The sequence below is a fragment of the Hoplias malabaricus genome, chromosome 6 (genome assembly GCF_029633855.1).
Source record: "Hoplias malabaricus isolate fHopMal1 chromosome 6, fHopMal1.hap1, whole genome shotgun sequence".
NCBI classification, from domain to species: Eukaryota; Metazoa; Chordata; class Actinopteri; order Characiformes; family Erythrinidae; genus Hoplias; species Hoplias malabaricus.
In genome coordinates this window covers 43,786,124-43,811,533 of record NC_089805.1, presented here as the reverse complement: position 1 = coordinate 43,811,533, position 25,410 = coordinate 43,786,124, and the positions used below count along the sequence as shown (strand labels likewise).

The following is a 25,410-nucleotide window of genomic DNA, read 5'->3' as shown; positions in this document are numbered from 1 at the left end:
CACCCAGTCACTCACACACTCACACCTGTGGACAGTGTCACACACTCACCCAGTCACATACACATTCACACTTGTGGACAGTGTCACACACACACTCACACCTGTGAACAGTGTCACACACTCACCCAGTCACTCACACCTGTGGACAGTGTCACACACTCACCCAGTCACATACACATTCACACTTGTGGACAGTGTCACACACTCACCCAGTCACTCACACACTCACACCTGTGGACAGTGTCACACACTCACCCAGTCACATACACATTCACACTTGTGGACAGTGTCACACACTCACCCAGTCACTCACACACTCACACCTGTGGACAGTGTCACACACTCACCCAGTCACATACACATTCACACTTGTGGACAGTGTCACACACTTACCTAGTCACACACTCACCCAGTCACATACACACTCACACCTGTGGACAGTTTCACACACTCACACCTGTGGACAGTGTCACACACTCACCCAGTCACATACACACTCACACCTGTGGACAGTGTCACACACTCACCCAGTCACTCACACACTCACACCTGTGGACAGTTTCACACACTCACACCTGTGGACAGTGTCACACACTCACCCAGTCACACACACACTCACACCTGTGGACAGTGTCACACACTCAACCAGTCACACACACACTCACACCTGTGGACAGTTTCACACACTCACCCAGTCACTCACACACTCACCCAGTCACACACACACTCACACCTGTGGACAGTGTCACACACTCACCCAGTCACTCACACACTCACCCAGTCACACACTCACTCACACCTGTGGACAGTGTCACACACTCAACCAGTCACACACACACTCACACCTGTGAACAGTGTCACACACTCAACCAGTCACACACACACTCACACCTGTGGACAGTGTCACACACTCACCCAGTCACACACACACTCACACCTGTGGACAGTGTCACACACTCACCCAGTCACATACACATTCACACTTGTGGAAAGTGTCACACACTCACCCAGTCACACACACACTCACCCAGTCACACACACACTCACACCTGTGAACAGTGTCACACACTCACCCAGTCACTCAAACACACACCTGTGGACAGTGTCACACACTCACCCAGTCACATACACATTCACACTTGTGGACAGTGTCACACACACACACACACACACACACACACACACACACACACACACACACACCTGTGGACAGTGTCACACACTCACCCAGTCACATACACACTCACACCTGTGGACAGTGTCACACACTCACCCAGTCACTCACACACTCACACCTGTGGACAGTGTCACAAACTCACCCAGTCACACACACACTCACACCTGTGGACAGTGTCACACACTCAACCAGTCACACACACACTCACACCTGTGGACAGTTTCACACACTCACCCAGTCACTCACACACTCACACCTGTGGACAGTTTCACACACTCACCCCGTCACACACACACTCACACCTGTGGACAGTGTCACACACTCACCCAGTCACTCACACACTCACCCAGTCACACACTCACTCACACCTGTGGACAGTGTCACACACTCAACCAGTCACACACACACTCACACCTGTGGACAGTTTCACACACTCACCCAGTCACTCACACACTCACACCTGTGGACAGTTTCACACACTCACCCAGTCACACACACACTCACACCTGTGGACAGTGTCACACACTCACCCAGTCACTCACACACTCACCCAGTCACACACTCACTCACACCTGTGGACAGTGTCACACACTCAACCAGTCACACACACACTCACACCTGTGAACAGTGTCACACACTCAACCAGTCACACACACACTCACACCTGTGGACAGTGTCACACACTCACCCAGTCACACACACACTCACACCTGTGGACAGTGTCACACACTCACCCAGTCACATACACATTCACACTTGTGGACAGTGTCACACACTCACCCAGTCACACACACACTCACCCAGTCACACACACACTCACACCTGTGAACAGTGTCACACACTCACCCAGTCACTCACACACACACCTGTGGACAGTGTCACACACTCACCCAGTCACATACACATTCACACTTGTGGACAGTGTCACACACTCACCCAGTCACACACACACACCTGTGGACAGTGTCACACACTCACCCAGTCACATACACACTCACACCTGTGGACAGTGTCACACTCTCACACAGTCACTCACACACTCACACCTGTGGACAGTTTCACACACTCACACCCGTGGACAGTGTCACAAACTCACCCAGTCACACACACACTCACACCTGTGGACAGTGTCACACACTCAACCAGTCACACACACACTCACACCTGTGGACAGTTTCACACACTCACCCAGTCACTCACACACTCACACCTGTGGACAGTTTCACACACTCACCCAGTCACACACACACTCACCCAGTCACACACACACTCACACCTGTGGACAGTGTCACACACTCACCCAGTCACTCACACACTCACCCAGTCACACACACACTCACACCTGTGGACAGTGTCACACACTCAACCAGTCACACACACACTCACACCTGTGGACAGTGTCACACACTCACCCAGTCACACACACACTCACACCTGTGGACAGTGTCACACACTCACCCAGTCACATACACATTCACACTTGTGGACAGTGTCACACACTTACCCAGTCTCACACACACACACACACACCTGTGGACAGTGTCACACACTCACCCAGTCACATACACACTCACACCTGTGGACAGTGTCACACACTCACCCAGTCACACACACACTCACACCTGTGAACAGTGTCACACACTCACCCAGTCACTCACACACTCACACCTGTGGACAGTGTCACACACTCACCCAGTCACATACACATTCACACTTGTGGACAGTGTCACACACTCACCCAGTCACACACACACTCACACCTGTGAACAGTGTCACACACTCACCCAGTCACTCACACACTCACACCTGTGGACAGTGTCACACACTCACCCAGTCACATACACACTCACACCTGTGGACAGTGTCACACACTCACCCAGTCACACACACACTCACACCTGTGGACAGTGTCACACACTTACCCAGTCTCACACACACACACACACACACACACACACACCTGTGGACAGTGTCACACACTCACCCAGTCACATACACACTCACACCTGTGGACAGTGTCACACACTCACCCAGTCACACACACACTCACACCTGTGGACAGTGTCACACACTCACCCAGTCACACACACACTCACACCTGTGGACAGTGTCACACACTCACCCAGTCACACACACACTCACACCTGTGGACAGTGTCACACACTTACCCAGTCTCACACACACACACACACACACCTGTGGACAGTGTCACACACTCACCCAGTCACATACACATTCACACTTGTGGACAGTGTCCCACACTCACCCAGTCACTTTTATTCCTTAAAGTGAACATTTGTGAAAAATTTTATTAAACACCAGAAAACAGATGTGTTTGAATACTTCCCCTCTGTGTGTGTGTGTGTGTGTGTGTGTGTGTGTGTGTGTGTGTGCGCGTGTGCGTGCGTGCGTGTACCTGGAGGCATCTAGTTTTTGCTGCTCCACCAGACGCTGCTGAGTCTCCCAGTTCACCTTCTCCTCCTCAAACTGCCTCCTCTTCTCCTCCAGCTCCTTGTGCTGTGCCTCCAAGTTCTTCTTCATCTGCTCATGGCGTCTCTGCAGCTGAGGAGACAAAACACCAGCAGCTAAAACTCCACAGCACACCACAAGCCCAGCCCTGAACAGACTGAAGCACTTCAGTATAACTGAGGTCCTAAGAGTGATAGGACTACACAGGCAGACACAGGACACTCGGTCCACACCAACGATTCATTCACTGCAGCAATTAAAGTGGAACAGAAACCTCAGACAAACTCAGAAACCAGAACGTTAAAGGGTACATGTTCTGGACAATCACTGGTTCAGTGCATGTGTACATTAACGTGTGGATCTAGAGCACACCATGGAACCACACCACCCAGTCATTTTGAGAAGTTGCCTTAGGCAAAGAACATGACATAATGTATACTGTTCTGATCTTGTTCTGCGTCTTATGTAGAGTGCAGACATTTTAGAATTGCTCCGCCCCCGTGTCTGAGTCTATCCAATCACAGCGCTGGGCATGCCTTTAGGTGAGAGCACAATGACAAGGTTAAAGGACAACGATCGCAGAGAAATAATGGCACTGAGTAAAAAACAGAGAAAACGAGAACCAAGTGAAAACAGCTAAAAACCAGAGCTTCTGCTCCTCGCTCCTCACTGCTGTGCGCTCGGGGTCGGGGTGAACAGAGAGCGGCTCATTATCATTTAAAGGAACAGGTGCTGAAAGCGGGTGTTCTGTACAGGGGCTGTTTACACAGGGGGAGAACACTGCTGTGGGGCTTGGACTTTTCATTAAGACTCTGTTCACTTGTGGCGAAGTGGGCAATTATGACCACTTTAAGACTAAAGGAAACAAGGCTTCTCCAGATTCCTTAAAAAAATCTAGCTCATCGTCCTGGACGTTGGACTTTTGGTGGAAATACACTTGCCATCGTGTTAAAGCCATAGGGAAACACGGATATAACTAGAGTACAGTACAGTGTGGTTATTCTAAGGTTTGGTGTTTCTCTACATGAGCCCTGGGTATTTAGTATTAGTTTGATGTCTGACATTGTGATGTGAACTCTTTTTCTTTGCTGCAGTCCAAACAAACCAAACTTGTGAGTGAAAACACACCTAAAAAAATGTGTGAGAGAGAACAGTGCGGAGTGTGTACCTCTGCCTCGGAGTCTTTCAGTTTCTGGAGCTTCTCCTTGACCTTCATCTCAAACACCTGCTCCATCTCCATCTCCATCTTCTTCATCTTAGCTACATGCTCTCTCCTCTCTTCCTCCATCTGAGCCAGGGGGCTCCTTTATACAAACAACACACACACACACACACGCAGATGCGCACACCCACACAACATTACCGGCTTGTTTCGGTCCAGCAAAAAAACAAAAAACCCCACAGAGCCCAACACAAACAAACACCCAGTGAATGTCCTCCTGTGGGGCAGAGGAGAGGGGGAAAAACAGGAGAAGAACTGGAAAACCCATAACATGGGAAAGCTTTAGGACCCAAAGCTAAAGGGCTGTCTTCTTCAGAGCCTGCGTTAGTGAGCGAAGCTGCGGCAGGGTTAGTGAACTGCGGGAAAAGCATGCGTCATTAACAGGTTTAAACTGCTAGCTCCTACTCTAGTGTGATCTTGGGTACAAATGCAGTTAATTAAATCACTGAGACTGATGCAGCAAAGTCCATAATAAAGGAAGCACAGGGAATGACTGTCACACGGGAGCTTACACAGAACAATCAGGTTAAGAGACTGATAAAGCTTTAAAATAAATATTCTCATTAGATTTCAATATTGTAAAGCTTCTTCAACTGGGCAACAGCAGCTTTTAAAGAATGGGGACAGAACAATGTCGAGGCTAAAGACATTTAAAAAACAGGCTGAAATACAAATAGAAACCCGCTGGTTTTACCAGTTCGTGCGAGGAGATAACCCACTCACGGCCTCAGAATGAACAACTGCATGCACACTTATGACCCCCGACTCCCACCGTGTTTTCTGATTGGTTTTACTCTTCTTGGGCAGTCCCCACACGCCAAGTGCATCCACTGATAAAACCTGCACCCTCTAGTTCTGACACTGTTGTGTTCCCAAATTAAACAGCACATCTGTAGGCAGAGCCAGGATTGGTCAAACAGGCTTCATACACTAGAGGTCTGTAGAGCTAGTCTGTGTCTAGCTGATCATCTGTCATCGCATACACTGATCAGCCACCTCCTTGTTTCTACACTCACTGTCCATTCTCTCAGCTCCACAGAGCAGGTATGATGTGAGCGGTGGATCAGACACAGCAGCGACTGCTGGAGTTTTTAAACTGAGAATAGTCCACCGAACAAAAACATCCAGCCGACAGCGTCCTGTGTCACTGATGAAGGACTAGAGGACGAGCGACACACACTGTGCAGCGACAGATGAGCTACTGTCTCTGACTCTACATCTACAAGGTGGACCAACGAGGGAGGAGTGTCTCACAGAGTGGACAGAGAGTGGACACAGGATTTAAAAACTCCAGCAGCACTGCTGTGTCTGATCCACTCTCACCAGCACAACACAATGGACAGGGAGGGCAGAAACAAGGAGGTGGTCATAATGTTGTGGCTGATCTGTGTATAATCTTAAAAGATATAAACCTCGAACCTTTGAATTGGAGTTATTAAAACACTGAGGAATGATACACAACATGTTTTTAAATCAGTAAACATATCCCTGGTGATTAGGAAGAGCCCACCCCACTGACTGAGGCTGAGGTTTTGTGCTGGAAGCTGGGCACCTGCTCTACACAGACACAGAGCAGCGAGAAAGTGAGGAAAGAGAGGGCAGGAGGAGTGTGGAACAGTGTCTAACGGTGAACAGAAGCGAGCCACTTACATGCCTTCAACTGTGTCAAATCTAAAATGAGAACAAAAACACACAAACTTTAGCATGCGGCCGGTGTCCAGCTGGGAGCTGGTGGATGTGAGGTGAGGTTTGTACTGAGCAGCAGTGGCTCGGAGGGCTGGATGAGTACAGAGTTAGTGAGGAGCGTGGGGGAGGGGGAGGGGGGGGGTCTGGACTGGGTGTGGAGGCAGATTTAGTGGATTCAGCTCTGCATTAGGAGCTCTGACAGAGGGGTTAACTTTTACAGCAGCCTTTCGCTTCACTGCGGTCAGAACACTGGGCTTTTTAAATAGGAACACATCATCAACTCAAGGCTCATTGGACAAACAACACAGTTCATTTTATTTGGTCTATCCATCCTCATTGGGCAGTTTATCAGAAACGCCTGCCTCACTATACTGGCCCTTCTCCCCTGATGGATGTGGTGAAGCTGGGGCTGATAAATTGCACCTACAGCCTGATGTAGGAGGGTTATTGATGGTGCCTTTCCACTGCAGGGCACCTACACTACTCAACTATCATCTCCGTTTCTCTCTAATAGGAAACACAAGCTTTGGAAACCACAAATGTATAAAGTCTAGCAGAGTCAGGCAGGTACCATGCAGTGGAAAAGCACTGTTCTAAAGTGACAGTGTGACAATGCTCACGCGGCTACTGCTTCACGCACACTAGATATAAACGACCACCCTGGTTCATACAGGTGGTCTAACATGGTGTCCTATAGACTGGTGTTTCTGATAAAGTGGCCAGTGCTTACAACACTAATATATTGGCAATAAGCTGTAACTGTAAACTGCCCAACGACGTATCCATACGATAGCCACTTCTGATAAAGCGAAGGTAGCTATAGTCACACACACACTGCACCCAGGCTCTCTCACACACACACACTCACTTGGTGAGCGGGCCTTTGCTCTTGTTGTTGTCGGCTCCGTTGTAGGTGACCGCTGCGAGCTTCCTGCTGCGGTAATTCTCGTAGTGGACGTTGTTAGTCACATCCTTCAGGTCCTGCATGTGAGTTCTGCAAACAGCGATCGAACAGCACAGGGGTGACCAAAGAAGAACTGCACCTTATAGAAGCGCAAGACTTTTTAAGAAGTCGGCTGCAGTTTGAGGTTGAGGTGCTCTTGAGGATTCGGACATGCACATTAACATATCAATATCAGTGTGATTGGAGAAGAATCCACACTAAAATAAATAAATACACAAACACATCAACCCAGAGTAGTACTGCTGAGTTCTGCTGTGATCACATGTTGGTGGAAAAATATCCATCCTAACTAAAGCATAAGTAGCGCACCTGATGAGCATGTTTCGGAGGATTGTGAAGTCGCAGTGCTCTCCGTTCTCGACTGAAACACAGAAAAGCAGAGAAACATTAACATAAACACAGGTCTGAGGACAGTGAAGGTCCTACACTGCTGCATCATGTACCCTCACACCGTTCACATCACCAGTAACAAATGAGTGTGAACGACTGGGCGTTAAACGACTAAAATAATTGCAACAAATCAGATAAACAAAAGTGTACCACAGGAGTTACATCTTCTCTCGTGTTTGTTGGAGCAGAACCATGTCTCTGAGTCATGGAGCAGCACAGACTGGGCCCTTTATTTTAACTTCAGATTTACCACGAGGATGTGTGTGTGTGCTTAGCCCTGGTTTGTGCATAACTTGAGACAGTTTCCCTCATTTCCACCACAGAAATAACATGCGATACTGATGCTGGAGAATATCTGGTCTGAAGAAACCGTGAGGGAAAGTGAGTGTGGACATGTTCTCTGAGTCCAGAACTAAGCGTGCGTCACAGGGGACAAACTGTGGAAACGCTGTAACAGCATTAAAAAGTGAGCGCTGTTAAAACTTTAAAGTGTTGACATGTTATCAATGTGTAAACACAGACTCCACTAGCGTGGGCACATTTTAAACGACTGCTATTTCTAATTTAACAAGGAAAAACGGGATTCACAACTACGTATGTGAATAAATGGTTTCAGTTTTAGCTGAATCTGTATAAAGTACAGGGACGATCATTTCCTCCATTTTCCCCCACCTGGGTGTCTGTGTTCTCGCCCAGTGTGTGACGCAGGGTGGCAGCTGTGTGTTGAAGGTAAAAAGAGCCACGGATCTCAGACAGTTCCACCCCGCAGAGACGGAGCGGACCGCATTCCACAGACTCTAATACGCCTCTGAGTGGACGACTGTGACATTGAGCATCGTACACTTAACGAGCACATTTGGTTGCTGTGAAGAACATTGCTCAGAACAACAACAACAACACACTCCATCCACCAACAGCAACAATCAGGTGGTCAACTGACTTCAGTACACTACATATCCAGCAGATGGCGCATGAAACCTTCCACTAAGAGCAATGCACCAGCAGGCTGTGGGTAAGTTTGTCTTTGCGTGTGTGTGTGTGTGTGTGTGTCCCTTTACAGCCACATGCCATTTTGAGCGTACACGCCGCCTGTCAAAACCATCTCAGTCATTTAAAACCTCTTGTGGGGACGCAAAATTGGCAGCAGCTCAGCTCCAAAAATGTTTGCATGGGCCCTGAGGGTTCACTTGACACACACCCACCCAAAGAAACACACACACACACAGCAACAGTATCAGTGAGAGAACGCAGATCGGTGTTTACTAATAGAGCGTATCTGTTTCTCAGGCCGATCCTCAACACCATGTGACGTCTCTGACCCACTTCTCTCATGCGAACAGCTCTCGGAGGCTTTAACCCTGACCTCAGTCCAGTTTGAGCAGAAGACTTGGCTAAACTTATCAGATCTTAGTCTGGGTCACGAAGGGAAAGATAAGGAGGGGAAAACCCCAGCTCTGACATTCACTTTGACAGGGTCGCTTCGGTCACGAGGGTTCAGCAGAAAGGTCTAGCGCCATCTGAGAACAGCTTCATCTCCGTCAGCTTTCCAAGTGTTTCTCCAAGTCCCTGCAGTCCGCACACTCCATGCTAAAGTGCTGAGTAGCTCAGATTAAACCACAGGTGGTGGTGGTGAGTCTCCTAAATGAGACTGAAACTGCAGAAGGACGAGATACTGGTTGAAATAGATATTTTAAAAAGCTGTCATAAAACTTTGTTTGCAAAATGGAGGCCTGGGGGTTTGGGAAGGAAAGGAAATAATAAACCATTAATTCAGCAACGTATGTGTGTTCTGTACAGATGTGTACTACCAGCGCTCCACATCTCCGCGAGTTTGGCGTCCACAGTTTCAACCAACCGTGAGTTCAACTGCCACATCCAGGGCTTCAGAGTCCACGTATTTCTACAGATCCTCTCCCCGTTTCAAAGCTCCTTGGCTTCTATCCAGAACGTGTCGTTTGAGCACTGTTCATTTCAAACCTCATTATTTCGCCACGTGTCTGTACTGACCATGCACTTGTCTCTGTTCAATAAATCAATAGTTAGAAGAGATGTTTATAGTGTGTGCACCGTGTAAGGGATCATCAGTGATTGGGAGGTGATTTAAAGTGTGCAGGACTGTGAAGTAAGGGATGTGAGCATCTGTGGGAACCAGTCCCCCACGGATACAGAAGGTCCCCTATCCACCACTGATCAGCGCAAAGTCTAAAACTGTCTCCCACCCCATCGTTTCCCAGGTCTAGGGCACCGACCACAGTCTGACATGCTTTAGAGCAGGTGTAGTAACTGAAGTTAAAGTGAAACTGTTTTATAGAGTGAGCTTCCGCTCTGAAGTGTGTGAACAATCGCTTCCTGCCTGCTGCAGGATTTTATTCACACTCTCACCATCAAGCCACATCCACCAGGTTTACACTGACTCAGCTCGTTGATACAGACTGAATATTCTGCTCTATATCGCTTCATATCACGCCACGCAGTCTGTCCTTCATTTTCGATCTCTAATTAATCTATAACTTAACTCTAAGGAGGATTCTGGCCTTAAAATTACAGCTTCAAAGTCACTGTGATGTTCCACTGAGCTGTAACAGGGAGAACAGAGCCTCTGTCATTGCTCCTCTGGGCTCAGCACTACAGAAACGGCACTATGTAAGGTTTAGAGTGTAGGACACCACCTCCCGCCCCTTTGATTTCAGAACAGCGCTGTAAAAGTTGGCTGTAGGTGGAGAAATCTTACCACACATTTAATGTCCATAAAAAGACATCAACTCAAACGGCACAATCTGGAGCAGCTGCACATGAGCACGCCTTGCCAAAGGGTTTAAAGACCTCCTTGATTGGACCGTGGAGCAGTAGAACCTGCCCAGTATCTGTGGCATGAACTGGCTGATGTTAGCACACATTAGTGGAAAACAGAATTGACCCAGAGACATGCCCTGCCCCTCGTTACCTTCAGCCACGCCCCAGGGGTACTGCCTCCCTCTTACACGCTTCCCGTTCGCCTCGATGATGGTGTTACTGCCAACAACAGCCAGGGGCAGTCGGTCCTGCGGGAGAAACGCAGACATTACACTCTCATACACACCTCCTTTTATACACACATTGTCACATACACAGCAGGTTTTTAACACAAACCACAAGGAAACGTACTCCCCTCTCTTTTCCACAGGTGAACACAGTTCTGGGTCTTAATGAGTATCACAAGGATCAAACCCCACAGCAGTGTTCTCCCCCTGTGTAAACAGCCCCTGTTCAGAACCCCCGCTTTCAGCACCTGTTCCTTTAAATGATAATGAGCCGCTCTCTGTTCACCCCGACCCCGAGCGCCCAGCAGTGAGGAGCGAGGAGCAGAAGCTCTGGTTTTTAGCCGTTTTCACTCTGTTCTCTTTCTTCTCTCAGTGCTCTCCAGTGCTGTGATTGGACAGAGTGTTTTCTGATGTAGGCAGACTGGGTGTGTCATGTATCTGGGTTGGGTTGGGCTCCAGATACAAACATTAACATAAAGAAGAAGTGAACAAGTGAATATTTAATTTTGTAACTGTCCCCTTTAAAATTAAAATGAATGGAGAAGTGTGTGTGTGTGTGTGTGTGTGTTCTCTCTGGGCAGTCATCTGTGTGTCTTTCTGAGTGAATGAATGTGTGTGTGTCACTATGTGACCTACTTCTCTAATGGGTCACTAAAAGGAATCACCATCGATTCCCGCTTCCTGACTTTAACTAAAACAGACAAATCATCTTTCAGTTTCCACAGCGGACAGAAGCAAACCACTGGATGACGGCATTGCAGCACTCCACGCCGAGTTAGAGCTGGACGATATGGCTTTGTTGTGATAAAAGATAACGGTACAGTTTCCTGAGTAGAAGACTGTAGAGCAATTACAGGCCACCAATAGAGATAAAAACAAAAACGCGAGCACAATAACCTCTCAGCTACATTATAACAGTCAGACTTTTTTCGTACGTTATTTTCCCAATACTTTTCAGAGTTGACTGGAGTCCAGATTTTTAGGCTGTTGTTTTTTTTATTAATGGCTTGATTTTCTCTTAAACTGTATGTTTGGACGTGATAAATAAACCTGTCTCCACAGCTCTTCACAACCGTTTTAAACGTAGTTAACTACTGTACAAATTAATATTTTCATAAACGCTTGTGAAATATTGTGAAGAGGTCTTTACGTATCTCTGTGTATATTTCTCCATGTCACCCACCCTCACACAAAGAAACCACACAAACCTTGATCTTCTTCACAATCTTGCTGTCTTCCTCGTCGTCCGTTTCCGGAAACTCATAGATTTTGATTTTATGCTCCTGGATTTCTCGCATTATCTGCAGAAAAGTGGAATAGGAGACGGGTTTGTTCACAGAATGACACCAAAACACAAGAGGAAATGCATGAATAGTGTGTTAATGTAATATCTGGAAATGTATCTAAACAAATGGTGACGTTTCCTGCCATATATAATACAATAAAGGTGTGGGAACAACTTAGAAATGCATGGAAATGGAAATCCTAGTCGTTCCCATGCATTTTCTGAGTCATTTGCAATCCCTCACAAAACCTGTTCATGGATTATTGGCTCTTTACTCTGCATCATAAAAGTATTTAATTATAAGAGGTGTCTACATACGTTAGGACACTTATTTTATGAAAACGATCATAACCTGGGCAACATGATCAGGTCATGGGAGTGCCACACACCTGCTTCTTGAACTGTAGACACTCCTCTGGAGTCAGTGTGTCAGCTTTGGCGATGAGGGGGATGATGTTCACTTTTTCATGTAACCGTTTCATAAACTCAATGTCCAGTGGCTTCAGTCTGGGGAGAAAGTCCAAGAGGGTCAGAGGAAAAGAAAGGAAGCATGACACAGACAGTGTTTGTGGGGGGCTTTTTCATCGTTTTGCACCGCAGCCACGAGAGCTGGAGCCTTTCCAGTGAAATCACCTCATATGTCGACTCTGTGTGAAAGAGCGGCCCGCTCCTATGAGGCTGCGTTACTAAAGGAAACGTCCTGCTTGAGACACATTTACAGAAAATATAAGAGTGATTCCTGAATTCTCGTTAAAAACAAGTGTCCAGACACTGGAGCGAATGAAGACATATGGAGCCTTGCCACTGACCGCTGACCAAGAGCTGGTCTGTCTAAGAGGACACAGGGGAGGTCAGTGTGTGCCCAGCTGTAATGAGATGCACTGAGCCAGCACTGGACGCAAGCCAAAATGACACAGAAGACGGAACAAATACAGTGATGTCTTCCTGCTTCTCTAGTGCCCCTTCAGACACCCCCCCCCAGACACACACACACACACACACACACAATCACTGTGATGCTTCTCTGAGCTGTAATATCGAGAATAGAGCCTCGGTCGCTGTTACTCTGAGCTCATCACTGCAGAAACTGCACTATGTAACTTTTGAAACAAGGTAGGAATTACACTCTGTGTGTGAAGCCAGCAGCAAAAACACCATCTCTTACCTAATGTTCCTTTACAGCAACTTATTTCCACTCACATTTCTGTACGCACCTCTCCACGCATCCACAACTGAGTAATGACTTATGTATTCTGCTCTGAGCCCCTCCCTGTGTGTGTGTGTGTGTGTGTCCGGACACTGCTGTCCTCCAACAAAGGGAGGGACGGGTGGAGGAATGGGTGGAAGAGAGATGGGTGGAGGCCTGAAGTTCATAAACTGCTCCTCAACATCTGTGTGAGTACGCTGTGTGGATTTAAGGCTGTGGTTAGGCTCCTTACACACACACACAGGGGCTTAAGATTCAGACTGATGTCTGTGAAAATCAGATAATTCACAGCCCTCAGCTCGTCTCAGATGCGGTGGAAAGACAGGAGGCAGGCCTGGAGGAGGTTACAGCAGGAGACTCAAAGGATTCAGAGTGTTTAAACTTCAGTAACTCTGTCCCGACGTAACCTGCCATTCGGCCGCGAGAGCATTAGTGAGATCAGGCGGCCATGTTGGATGATTAGATCTGGACCACAGACACCACTCTAACTCGTCCCAAAGGAACTGGACGGAGGTCCACCGCTCCAGAGAACCACAGCCCATATCAACTAATGATTTGTTTGGAGATTATGCTAACCGTGTTTGCACAACTGAACATCTGTGTCAGTTAGGAGCTGATTTCTCGAATTATAAAGGGATGTCTACAAATATTTGGACTGCTGCACTGTCACTAATGGCACTGTTCCACTGAAAGGAACCTACACAACTCAACTCGACTCGGCTCGTTTGCTTTTCCGTTGGACAAATCTGGTCCTGGAGCCGTGTAGGTTTTCAGTCCCAGCTCATTTCGGGTTCCAACCGAGCCGAGTAGGTACTAAATGGTGAGGTGTAAACCCTGCAGAGCACTGATTGGCCAGAGCCATGTCAATCATCACGAAATGCAGCGCTCATTCAAATCCAGCACAAACAGCTGCTTGTAAATTCTCTTAAGTTACAGCAGCTTTCACATTTATTTTTATCGGATTCACAACGGCAGCTTGTAACTTTACCTCAATGTGTTTTGGGTCGCCTAACTTTTCCGCTGCCATTGTTGTGGTTTTTGAAAAGGCTGCGCTTCCTGTTAGAGACGAGGTTTTGCGTCGTTACTAGGTCCATTTCACGGGGGAGCCCTGCCAGTGGAAAAGCGACAAGCTTTAAGAATGCCGTCATGTAAAGTCGAGTCGATTAAAGCCGGACACGTGCGGTGGAAAAGCACCATAATATTCTTTAATGCCTATCACTGAATAGCACCCCCTTGTGGTCATGTTTCTAGTTATGACTGGCGCCACCTTGTGGAGCTAGCAAGGCTGTCAATGTTTGAGTGAGTGAGTTTCAAACCAGCTCCAGGGTGTCTCTCATTTAAAAACATTTTGAAAAGCCACAAATCCCCAAAGTTTTGACACATCAGGCAGGTGAGGAGTAGAAGCGCAGTACTCACCCGTGTCCAGAGGGGGCGATGAAGTACAGGCAGCAGTGCACTCTGCTGTCGGGCATCTGTCGCCTGTTGACGCGTGACTCTGCGTTGAGATAATCCTCAAACTTGCTGTCTATGTGATCGATCACCGGCTGCCAGCTACAACAGAGACATCAGTTTACCGTCAGACTCATATCACACTCGGGGGACACTGGTGTAGAAATGCGTTCATACGTTGATGGTATATGAAACAGCCAGAGGTGGCGTGCCAAATGTCCTTGAAAAAAAAATTAATAATACTAAGGTATATATTGATAACAGAATATTTACAACATGGCCTACATAAACACCGTAGCTAATTACGTTTGTACGGGAAGGTGGCGAGGGACGGCAGGACGGGTCTTTCCTGTGGTTTTCCACTGACGGAGGGACCGGGATCCTCCAGTATTTTTGTGAAATCTATGCAAAGAAAGCCCTGTTTCAGCTGGTTACTGGACGTAAACAATGGCTAGAGACAGACGTGAGCAATTTGCACTTTATTACAAAAGGGCAAAGCGGAAATGAGAAAAACAAGTCGAGACCAGCCCCAAGAAATACTCCGCTGCCCAGAAAGACAAAATCTAGGACCAAAAAGAGAGAAACAGAGCGAATATTCTGTACAGGTGAAGACGTAACTGCTGAAATACAACACGGCCGTTTCTCACATCATTAGCGTCCTAAAACACGGTTTAACTTTGCGCATCCTGATACAAGCGCCGAGAGCTGCTCTAAGCATCTGCTCCAAGCGTAGCGCCTTTATGAACACACAACTGATACTGAATTAATGCTTTTCAAAGCACTTAATACCATTTACCAAAAATAAATCTCTTTTCATAAATGTATTTTCTATATTTTTAATTAATTACCTTAATTTTGTGTAAAGAACGCAGAAATCAAGTAAAAAAGGCAACAAAAATGTGCAAAAATTAAACTAAGACTTTGCCTTATGCCCCCGACCTGCTCCTGGAACAGAGGAAAAACCAGGGGATGCACATGGCTCAGTGATAAGACTCTAAGGTGGTACTTGCTCTAAACACGCAGAGAACCACTGGTCTAGAGCAAACTGGTCCTGTAATGAGGTGCTAAGCGTACTTCTATTAGCATCATATACTCGAATCTATTATTCCCCTCAATTATTCCTCTGTAATAGAGGTGCAGTGTCTAATCACCTGAAACTATTGATGTTTGTGTTTACACTAGCGCAGAATGAGCCCTTCATATCTACATAGAGGAGTGTGCATCTTCTTCCAACGACGGCCGTGCTGTGCCATTGTGTTTCTACATTATCCCTGAACGAAACAAACATACGCTGGCTCTGGAGAGAGCCTTCTGTGTTTTTACCCCTATATAAAATGGAGGGGTGAAGGAGGGGTCTTCTGTGGCTTGCAATTTGCCACTTCACCACTAAACACCACTAAATCTTACACACTGCGCCTTTAAGCGATGTCCAAATACGATGAAAATGCTGTCGTTTACGAGGTTTATATTTTAGAATATTTACTAAAAGGTTAAAACTTCATGACTCATTGCTTCCTAAAGTATGGTGAGAGAACCGAGTTCACACTCACCATCTACTCCACACCAATCAAACAGGATTAAGTACTTACCAGTTACTGTTATCTACAGCATCTCCGAACCCCGGAGTGTCCACGATGGTCAGCAGCAGCTGGACTCCACCCTCCTTTACCAACACCTTCGACTGCTCCACCTGAACCAGACAAGAAACATTCTCACTGAGAATAAGACCTCAGAGACCTCAAAAGAGGTTACAGAGAGGAAACAGAACTCCGAAACAAGGCCTCAGTCGAAAAGAACAGTCATTTTTAAAATTAGTATATTACAACGGCAAAGCTAAACATAGTAACCGAATGCTATTTGTGTGTGTGTGTTGGTTTAGGATTGTTATATATTGGTTTTGAAGCTTTTTCACAGCCTCTTTTTGGGGGAAAAAATACTTTATGACCGCCACTGCTCTAAATAAGACGGCTATTAAGAGGAAATGCTGATATCCACTGTTGCACGTCTATAGCAGAAGTGACAGTTGGATCAGTACAATCGTTAGTAACTGAACTTACACCCATTTCACTGGTTGCAACACAAAAAGCTCTAGATGAAAATCCATAATTCACAAGTAAAACAAGCTCCATTCAGTCAACATTACAACAACGCAACAGAGACAGAGGTAACAGATATGAGCCCCGTGGTCATATACGGCTAGACCCAAGCTCCTGATTTAGGAAGTGCCTGCTGAGGAAACTCCCCAAAACATCCACCAGACTCTAAAATGCAACCGATACAGATTGATCCACCCTTCACTGTTAATGGAGTACAGAGCAGGAACCAACAGCACCCCCCACAGTTCTGTCTCTCGCTGCTGTAGAAATGTGTGTAAATAGTGGGTTTAGCGAGGAATGATGACTTTGTGAGTTTGCACTAATGGTGTGTGTCACGGCAGCCAAGAATACCTCCATCTGTTACCGATTCAGGAAGACGGGGCATCAGTTTTCATTGATACAGGTTTTATAAAACCACGCTGGAGCTCATGAGTTGTCAAAAACCCCAGGTTAAGCACCCATATTGTACAGTATTTTTAAAATCGAACAGTACACAAATATGTTTATAGCTACTGTCATTTCAAAACACATTCTCCATTCTACTTGTGTACGAATGGATGTATGACAGATGGACCAATAGAAATGTAATGGCTCAAAAATACTTTGCAATACCAGGCACTAAGGACTTCCCCTTCCTCTTGTGAAGATAACCCTTTGTTACAAGAGTGATAACAAACCAAACAAATGAGAAAACTTTATTGAGATTTTATTGGATACAACGAGGTGAACACCAAAACAAAACGAACAAGTCATTTTACTCTTCAGATGTAATTATTGTGATTGACAGCGCAACTCTTTCAAGTTTGAAGCTGAAAATGGATTTTAAGAGCGTTATATTCAGACTCTGAGATCAGCAGTGATACGCTGCCAGGCCACAGTTGGGTTTAACCCACGCTAAAACGAGCCTGGTCCTTCCAGTGATGGAGCGAGAACATGCTCTCAGACCAGGGCTCAGTCCAGGGCTCAGTCCAGACACTTTGGGCCTTGGCCCCTTCTCAAACACAAAGCTACACCCTGTGAGCTACAATTTTAAACCGGACACACTTCATAAACTGGGAGTGGACAGTTATAAATTGTACTTTATTTAGAGTGAATTTAGGCCGGTTTCAACCGACGAGAACATTTCTGCAGAATGCGATGAGTCTCAGTGAAAAACACTGAGTATAACAGAGGTCTGTCAAAAGAAGTGCTTTTTCTGTTCATAAATATGATTAACATTTCATATAAATGTCATTTTTATTCATAAATAACTGTATTTATATTTTAGATGGCAGTGCATAATCTATTTTATAAATATTTTATTAATATATTACGTAAATGTTTATATTTGTTTATTAACCAGTATTAAGTAGTTAATTTTATTTAATATTCACACACATTATAAAATTGCATTTTCTATGAATAATTAATTGTATTTATAGTTATCCTCCAGAGAACCGTTACTGAATTTCTAATAGGAATGTTTAGCTCATGCAGAAGAACAAAATGGAGGCGATAACATCTATAAGAGAAGATTTAACCTGCAGCCTGTTCTGTCAGTTCCTGAAAAAATGCAAGACAGCAGGTTTATCGCAAATTACCAGCTGTAAACTGGCTTCTTAATCCACAGCTTCTTTTTAAATTTTCCTTAAAAGGTGCTGCAGTTTTCTTCTCCACATGAAACCTTTAAACAGCTGAAAAACATGAATCTAGGAGCGCATCCCTCTGGCTTTTAACTGAATAACTCTAATTAGTTTCATTGTAGTTTGCCTCATAGTTCATTCCTTGTAGTAATTAAGATCTAAGCCTGAGCATTTTTACAGATAAACACAGTCTATTTCAACAGTTCTGACATCAGTTGGCTTCACTAATGATTCAGGGGTAAGGTTGCTCCTGCAGAAATGAAGCTGCATGTTGTTAGTCAGCCGTTCAAAACCACAGGTTTGCTGTGTGGTTTTAGTGTTGTTGATACTCTGACACACACACACACACCTATTATAAAATATGTGCTCTGGACCAACATGTCTTAGTTTCTGGGAGGAGGTGATTGTTATTAAATTACTGAGTAAGGTTCACTCCATGCTTTTTTGAATGTGTAGTAGTTCTGTGAGCCCCAGCAGTGACAGTTCGCTCAGAGGTGAACAGTGCAGGTGAGTACGGTGTGAAACGTTTGCTGCTGTGGTCCCCTCTACTGTAAATTCTAGGTAAAAACTGAAGATCAGGACTTTCCCCAAACTGGATTTCAGGACAATATTAAAGGCCCTAAAGCGGGGCTAGGTTTAGCTGTGAAGTCCGGCGCTGCAGATTTCCAAGTCTGTAGAAGTCTGTCATGTGAATTCGTATCCTCTAAACAATTCTGCTGCTGCTTTGTCTGCGTCGACCAGAAAGCGCAGGGCATTCTACAGCAGCCCTGAGCGACCTGGAGAAGACTGTGCTCACATTTCAGTGTAGGTTTTATGTTTATAATTGGTGTGCGTTAGCCGTGTGCACCAAGATCAATGGGTATTATCCAGGAGCTAATATTTTTAAGAGTAAAACGCAAATACGGAGCGTGACTTCTGCTTCGTAACCGTGCAAGTGTCGCACCCCATCGGCACTTAAACATGTCACCATTCACAGAGAGGAGAAAACCCTTTCAGATCTGAACACATTCACAGCTGTCCGTGTCCAGCCTTTCAAGGAGCGGACAAGTCAACATCGAAGGTCTGAAAGGACGTGGAGATAAGAAGCAGCCTACTCTGGGAAAAGGAATCTCTCTCACACACACACACACACACACACTCTCTCTCACACACTCTCTCACACACACTCTCTCACACACACTCTCTCACACACTCGCACACACACTCGCACACTAATTATAACGTGAGTATTCATTACTAAATAAATGTTCTCGTTTCGAAATTAAAGACCTGGTCGGTGACTGACGTGTCTTTGCCAGCCCTCGGGGCTCAGAGGGGGTCATGTTTAAAAGTGGGGGGGTCAACAGCAGTAGCCAGGGTCAGGGATCATCTCTGTGATGCTTACAGCATGATGTATGTTGTGGAAGGTCAGAGGAGGAATGTGAGGAATGTGGAGCTGAGGAGCGGCTCTGGTGGAGGTTGGGCTCACCTGTTATGGTCTTACACACACACACACACAGACAAACACACACCCAGTCGGATCATGTTGGCTGTCAGCACCAGGTGTGTCTCTGCGTATGTGTGTTTGTGTCTGTACTTGTAATTCCACCCTTACAGGGACCATATGTCCTCACAATGACAGGAAAATGTTTTGTTTTTAACGGTTTTAACCACAAATTCAACTTTCTTGAAATGAAAGAGCAGTGTTTTCTGGGTTGAGGGCAGGGTTAATGTTACAGAAGTTACTACTTCATGTTAGAAGTTAAGTTTAATATGGAAGTCAATGGAAGTCTTTAAAACAAGAGACTAATATGTGTGTGTGTTCAGTGTGTGTGTATACTCATGTTGCCACACTTGTAAGTGTCCAATTTGATAGGATAAGTATGTAGACTCTGTGTGTGTGTGTGTGTGTGTGTGTGTGTGTGTCTCAGCAGGCTGGCCTACAAAAACATTCCGGCTCAGACTGTCTGATTGAGCAATTCCGCCTTTAGATTCACCACCAGATTATTTTGGTTTTTCAGCACTGCTGGGTTTCCTCTCTGCTTTTCTGAGCTGGCTTTTGGACTGAGCCTCGTGTCCTCTCCACTGCAGGCTCTAATGAACTTCAGAACAACACCACCATAAAGGGGAAGCATGACAACATCACTATCATCTCACACGGCAGTGTAAGACCAGGACTGGTCAGGAGTCCACTGTGTGTGTGTGTGTGTGTGTGTGTGTGTGTGTGAATAAAGTCAACAAAGTGTGAATAATTTGAGCTGGTATTTAGGGATCTTCATGTTTACTTCAGTAAGTTTGCTGTGAAAACTCAAGACAGCACATTATCCAGGGGGTTTAATGTGTTCAGATCTACAGTGATTAATTAAATCAGCCGATAAATTAATGTTGAATACCGTAACGTTCAAAGGATCCACTGCCTTGTGCAGAGAATTTCCCTGTGATGTTCATACGATTCACTGAACCGTTCTGACAGAGTGTAAAACTCTACAGGAAGCATAGGGGGCAATATAGCCTCAACTGTTTTACCGGACTACAACAGGTGAAAGCAACAGCCGATGAACCCAAAGTGGCAGAGTACTTAGATTATTGATTAATCCAATAGTAATAGAACATTTTCACATACAGAAAGAACAATTATCTAGCCTCTATCATCCCCCAGACATGGAGATGAGGACTGATTTGTTGCTGTTGTGCTTTGTTTGGGACCACAGTTCATAGAGCTGAGCTTCATCTCAGTCTTTTCTTTCAGAAACTTCAGAAATGATAAAACAATAGATTGAATTACATTGAGAATATCAGAAAAAGCCAAGTCCTACTGAGTCCTACTGTCCCTCTCCACTCACTCGCCTTAAGTAGAAGACTCCAGCTGCTACTTTTTTTTTACTGTGTACTTTTCTCAACATTTAAAACAGAGTTTCTCAAAGCAGTGTTAGAATCCATTTACACATTTCCTCATTTGAATGTTAGATGTGAAATTCTCGGTTCTACAGAAACTTGCAGAGTCAGAATTTCTCACGGCGGTGGTGAATGGAACCAGACGTCTACCGAGATTCTCTCTAAAACCTCTGTAGAGATAATTATTCTATTCAGTGGCTAAGAACACAATGTCTGAATAGTGACCAGTGCTTTGCTTTATGATCGTTTTGATGTGGGTTTGGCCTCTGCCTGATGGAGGAGTACATACTCAATGCTATAAATCAACGTTGTACTGTTTCAGGTTTAACATTATATCACCACCATCAGCCTCACCATCACCATCATCAGCATTAACTCCTCAGATGGGTGGAGCTCACTGTTGGAGGCGGAGAGTAGATTAAATGTTGGTTGTTGTTGTGTTGTAGACAGGTTCCATTCACTTCCTCTGTAAAGAATCTGAGTCTGTATCTTTCTCTACAATCAACCGCTTGGCAACTGAATTATTCACCGTTTTTCAAAGACGCTGTGGAATTCCTATTGAATGATGTCAGAGGCGTGGTTGTTTATGTACACACTCTGCCTCGCGCTTTTCTGTTCGTTTTTATAAATGTTTTTACGCCAATTTTCCAACTAAAGCAGTTCCAAAAGTGCTTTATCTAAAGTCCACTGAAAACAAACATGTCTTTCCTGAGTCGCGGTAAACATCTGAGGCTCAGACAGGGGAGCTGCGCACCTCTAATCGGATTTCAGCTTTCACCGAGGGCTTAAGAGGACCATCGTGCAGGTTATTCCCTTTAAAAGGTGGGGGGAGGGAAAAAAAAAGGGCCTTGAAACAAATTGGGGTTTGGGTAAAAACAGAGGCCTGCTGTGCACTTACAGGATTAGAGGAGATTTTTCTACATGGAGAAGAATCACAGGCAGGAAGCAGTGTGTGTGTGTGTGTGTGTGTGTGTGTGTGTGTAACCGTGACATTGCATGCTGCACACTGCTCTGGTTCCAAAGGCATTTCTTTATCATGAGCTCATCTACCAGCTTCTGAACAGGAGCCCATAGCACCACAAGGGTTCTGAGTAAATACACAGCTAGGGCTGGACGATGCGGCCAAAATTAATATCATGATACACTTCCTAATTCTGCCCAGAACACACTAGAAACCCGACATCACAATCAATCATTTGATTGCTCTATGCTCTTTCTGTGGTGGAAAAATGTCCTGTGATTGTATGCAGCTCTGGCTCAGTAAATGGGAAAGAAACTAAGTGAGCCACAGCTGAGAAACAGCATCTGGAGGCATTTTGACGGTTGAGAGAACCTCAGGACATTGAAAAGCATGAAGCGAGTTTAGGATCTTTCTGTATTCCTGCTTCATAAATAAGTACTGAATAATACTGCCTTATTTTTTCCTGTTTCTGGTGTATGACTTAAGGTGGAACTGACTGTGACCTCCAACTTACCATGAAAGTAAACACAGAGCGAAAGTACAACAAGACTAAAGAACTCATGATACAAATGAAAAACATGCGCCAAAACAACTCAGTCCTAGACACACAATAAACATACCTCCAGAAACCTTAAGAGGTCTAGTTTCTGTTGAAAATATGTGTGTTGTTTTACCTGGTAGCTATAGAACAATAAGCATCAAGAGGCACATCTCTTTCCGAGACTCAGACCGCGACCCCTGATGACCCACCCATTCGTATTCATATGATAACAGCATGATAATCCGGCCGCTCTTATTGGAGGATTACGACATGTGAAAACGCTCATTTTCGTCACGTAAACAAACGCACAGCCATACTTTCATACTTTCTGCTGCCTGAGGAGGAATGGCTTCATTTATTGATGAGTAAATTAATAATATTAGACTTGTTTTTCTGCAGCACTTTTGGTGCTGTTAGCTTTGACGCTACGCTAGTTCAGTACTATATTCTAGCGAAGGAATTTGTGGGGCTAGCATTAAATGTTTTGTAAATGCCCAGAGGCAGAGCTCAGCTGATTTTAGGGGAGAAGACGGCTTGTAGTAAAGTGTGGGTGCTCTGTTTACAAACAAACTATACAGTTGCTAAAGGGCTATTACCTTTGACAGTGGGGAGGCCATTTCGTACCTCATGAACAGCCACAGGTTTAGAAAAGCACAGTGTCACAACAGATTCATAGCAAAATAGAAGTAAAACTAATTACCAACCAAAACCAAGTCTGAATGCGAGTGGACCGCGGCATTACTCCAAAGTCACCAAACCCTGTGTTTCAACATCAGCGTAAACAGCGCCGTGTAAACGTTGGACTCGTACCAGGAACATTCCTCAGTGACCTGCAGGATGTGTCTGAATAAGAGGATGAGTAAAATGTGATTGTGAGTTTCTACACACCGTGTATCGTGCCGTGGAGTGCAGAGGAACTGCGTGTGCCGACACGCTGGCCGCCAGGCTGTGTGCCATGAGTAAAGCATGCTGGGAAACCACAATAACAATGTTCTCAGCTAATGACTAAAGACTTAAAATAGCACAGTCAAGATTCGACTAAACTGAGTTTTACTACAGTCCATAAAACTATTAAAGGGCACAGTCCTTCAGCTGGAGCACAGGAGTTTCCTAAAACAGACGAGTGCGAGTGTCCTCTGGTGGAATCAACGTATAATCTGGTGTTCCTTGGCCACCGTATTTACTGCACACCTTGTTTTTCAGTCAATGCTTGGTAGTCAATAAGAGGATAAAATAAACCCTTCCGCATTAGAGATAGGTCCACTCTCCATGACGGGTGGTGGAAAGTTAGAAAAGCTTTATAAAGCAGTGAAGAAGAGGCTGGGGGTCCTTGGGACAATTAGAAAACCAATAATGTGAGGTAGATGTTACAGTGTGGAGTTTGTACATGTTATACATTTGCTTCATTGCTCTGCTCTAAAGCAGAGGATCTGTTCACTAATAAGCTACTGGCTGAATGTGCTGCAAAGATTGTGAATAAAAGCAGAAATCCACTGTCACTATTGACTGTGAGGGGTCAGAACACAACTGCACTCGAAACCACAGGACGGGCACGATGAGAACCATTTCCTCTTAACGCTTCCTCTCGGCTCTTCAGCTCGCCACCTCTGAAGCGTGAGAGAAACCTGAATGAACTCTGAAATGAAGAGTGTGAACCTGCTGCGTAGTTGTTACGTACTCTGAATTATCGAGGTTTATCACACCACTCTAAACCTTGTAGATGTGTCCTCGGTGTCTCCATTTTTGTGGATGTTTAGTTTATTACATCATCAGAACTCAGCGGTTGTCCTTCACACTGTGTGAGAGGTTCATGAACGACGGACCAACAGAAATGTTCCCAATTGACTGTAATAAGATCTTTTTTCCACTGTAAGTTAAAAAGTTAATAATTTGGAGAAACCCAATAGAAAGAAATAATAAACCCAATTATATTCACAAAAAAAATAATAAATAAAAAAAAAAAATTAAATATAAGCACAGTGTCTTTGATGAGAAACACCCTAGTTCCCTCTGCAAAGCTGTTTCTAAACATGAGTGAGTATGTGAGAGTGAGTTAAAGGTCAGTTAATTGAAGTGCTTTTCACAAAAAAATTAAAATGTACAAATTATTTTAACGATGTTAATTATTAATTTATATATAATAAGCTATTAGTTATTTAGCTATGTAAAAAAGGGTAGGCACAATCAGCTAATGCTTCAGCCGATACCTTTTCTGTTTGTATTTGTTTATGTTTTGATGGTCATGTCTATTCATATATTCATTCATTATCTGTAACCCTTATCCAGTTCAGGGTTGCGGTGGGTCCAGAGCCTACCTGGAATCATTGGGCATAAGGTGGGAATACACCCTGGAGGGGGCGCCAGTCCTTCACAGGGCAACACACACACTCACACCTACTAGACACTTTTGAGTCGCTAATCTACCTACCAACGTGTGTTTTTGGATC

The 25,410-nt window shown here is 45.2% G+C and overlaps 1 protein-coding gene across 2 annotated transcripts in view; it reads right to left on the bottom strand.

Moving 5' to 3' along the window:
- Positions 1 to 25,410, bottom strand: part of LOC136699166 (septin-7) — a 54,684-nt gene that overhangs the window by 9,688 nt on the left and 19,586 nt on the right. Inside the window, exons 3-12 of one of the 2 annotated variants that reach the window (XM_066673646.1) lie at positions 16,459 to 16,559; positions 14,837 to 14,971; positions 12,603 to 12,720; positions 12,137 to 12,229; positions 10,853 to 10,949; positions 7,828 to 7,879; positions 7,423 to 7,548; positions 6,519 to 6,539; positions 4,815 to 4,950; positions 3,594 to 3,739 (exon numbers count right to left, since the gene is read on the bottom strand). In XM_066673646.1, coding sequence (XP_066529743.1) covers positions 3,594 to 3,739; positions 4,815 to 4,950; positions 6,519 to 6,539; positions 7,423 to 7,548; positions 7,828 to 7,879; positions 10,853 to 10,949; positions 12,137 to 12,229; positions 12,603 to 12,720; positions 14,837 to 14,971; positions 16,459 to 16,559 — 1,025 coding nt within the window. The remainder of the gene's footprint in view (positions 1 to 3,593; positions 3,740 to 4,814; positions 4,951 to 6,518; positions 6,540 to 7,422; positions 7,549 to 7,827; positions 7,880 to 10,852; positions 10,950 to 12,136; positions 12,230 to 12,602; positions 12,721 to 14,836; positions 14,972 to 16,458; positions 16,560 to 25,410) is intronic. The other variant, XM_066673647.1, reaches the window with a different exon arrangement.